The following is a 1,149-nucleotide window of genomic DNA, read 5'->3' as shown; positions in this document are numbered from 1 at the left end:
ATTTTTCAACATTTTCAAAATCTCTGACAAACGTCCTTAGCATAATTTACTATCGATGAAAAAATCTAACAAAGAATTTCGAAAGAATAAAAAAAAGTTTAAGAATCTCCAGTCCTACTTTATGACTAACAATAAATGACAAAATCAAAAATGCAATCCACTTTTTCAATGATTGAACAATCCTTTCACTTTCTGTCACTGTAACCATATAAATCGAATATAACCGAAGCTTGTAATTTTGTATCACTTCGGAATAACTGCTGGATACAATTCACCATTCCGATCCTCCTTTATAGCTGAATAATGCAATCCGGCTCAAGCGTATGGTTGAATAACGACAGGATAAAACCTTCAAGTCTCTGCTTGATCCGAACCGAATCTCTTGTAAAACGTTATGGCCTCCATTTCATGGATTGTTACTATCGTACTACCCCTTCCATAAACAACTGTCAACTAAATTTCTCCATGTCTCACAGACATTTGTGGTACTTAAAAAATTTATTACTCCGTCCTCTTCCACGATTTTTCCAAGTAAAAATGTGAATCAGGTGTGCAATTTCGTGGTGAACCGGCTGTATGCGGTGATAAGTTCCTCGGTCTCCTTCTGGATCCCCGGTGTCGTGATGATCGTGATGTACTGCAAGATCTACAAAGAGGCTGTGCGCCAAAGGGAGGCACTGAGCCGTGCCTCGAGCAATACCGTCCTAAACAGTGTTCACTTACATCGGTCGTCCACTTCGAGGCATCATTCCAGAGCGTCCCATCAGCTGTTGCTGCACCCAAGCGACGCCAGCGACTTCGGCAGGCCCGTATCGTACAGAGCCCCCTCAGAGCTCAACGTGGAGAACGGTGAGTGACCGTGGAAACGTGAAAAGCTTGTTATACTTTCTACGATTCCGTGAACAAATATTTATTATACTAAGTGCAGGTTTCTTCCATAATAAAAAAAGACTCTTACATTCTATTGAATTATTATAGTAGCAATTAATATAATTGCTTTTTTAATAGCCTTTCTAATTGCTGTTGATAAGATATGCAATTGAAGGCTAATGTTTGGGAGATACATAAGTAATACCACGTAGTTGAGTTCACATTATTTGTTATATACACAGAACAAATTTTACTGGTTTTCCATTCTGGAAAATAGAC

The 1,149-nt window shown here is 38.8% G+C and overlaps 1 protein-coding gene across 1 annotated transcript; it reads left to right on the top strand.

Moving 5' to 3' along the window:
- Positions 1 to 335: 335 nt before the first annotated feature.
- On the top strand, positions 336 to 1,143 carry LOC113465009 (uncharacterized; the record flags this gene model as incomplete). Its single annotated transcript, XM_026818107.1, has 1 exon — positions 336 to 1,143. A coding segment is annotated over one exon (522 nt), but the record flags the coding sequence as incomplete, so codon positions are not given.
- Positions 1,144 to 1,149: the final 6 nt, after the last annotated feature.

The sequence above is a fragment of the Ceratina calcarata genome, unplaced genomic scaffold, assembly GCF_001652005.2.
Source record: "Ceratina calcarata isolate Rehan_Ccalc_2016 unplaced genomic scaffold, ASM165200v1 scaffold779, whole genome shotgun sequence".
Classification (NCBI taxonomy): Eukaryota; Metazoa; Arthropoda; class Insecta; order Hymenoptera; family Apidae; genus Ceratina; species Ceratina calcarata.
Note: the sequence above shows the minus strand (reverse complement) of the source record. Positions and strands in the feature narration are given on the sequence as shown.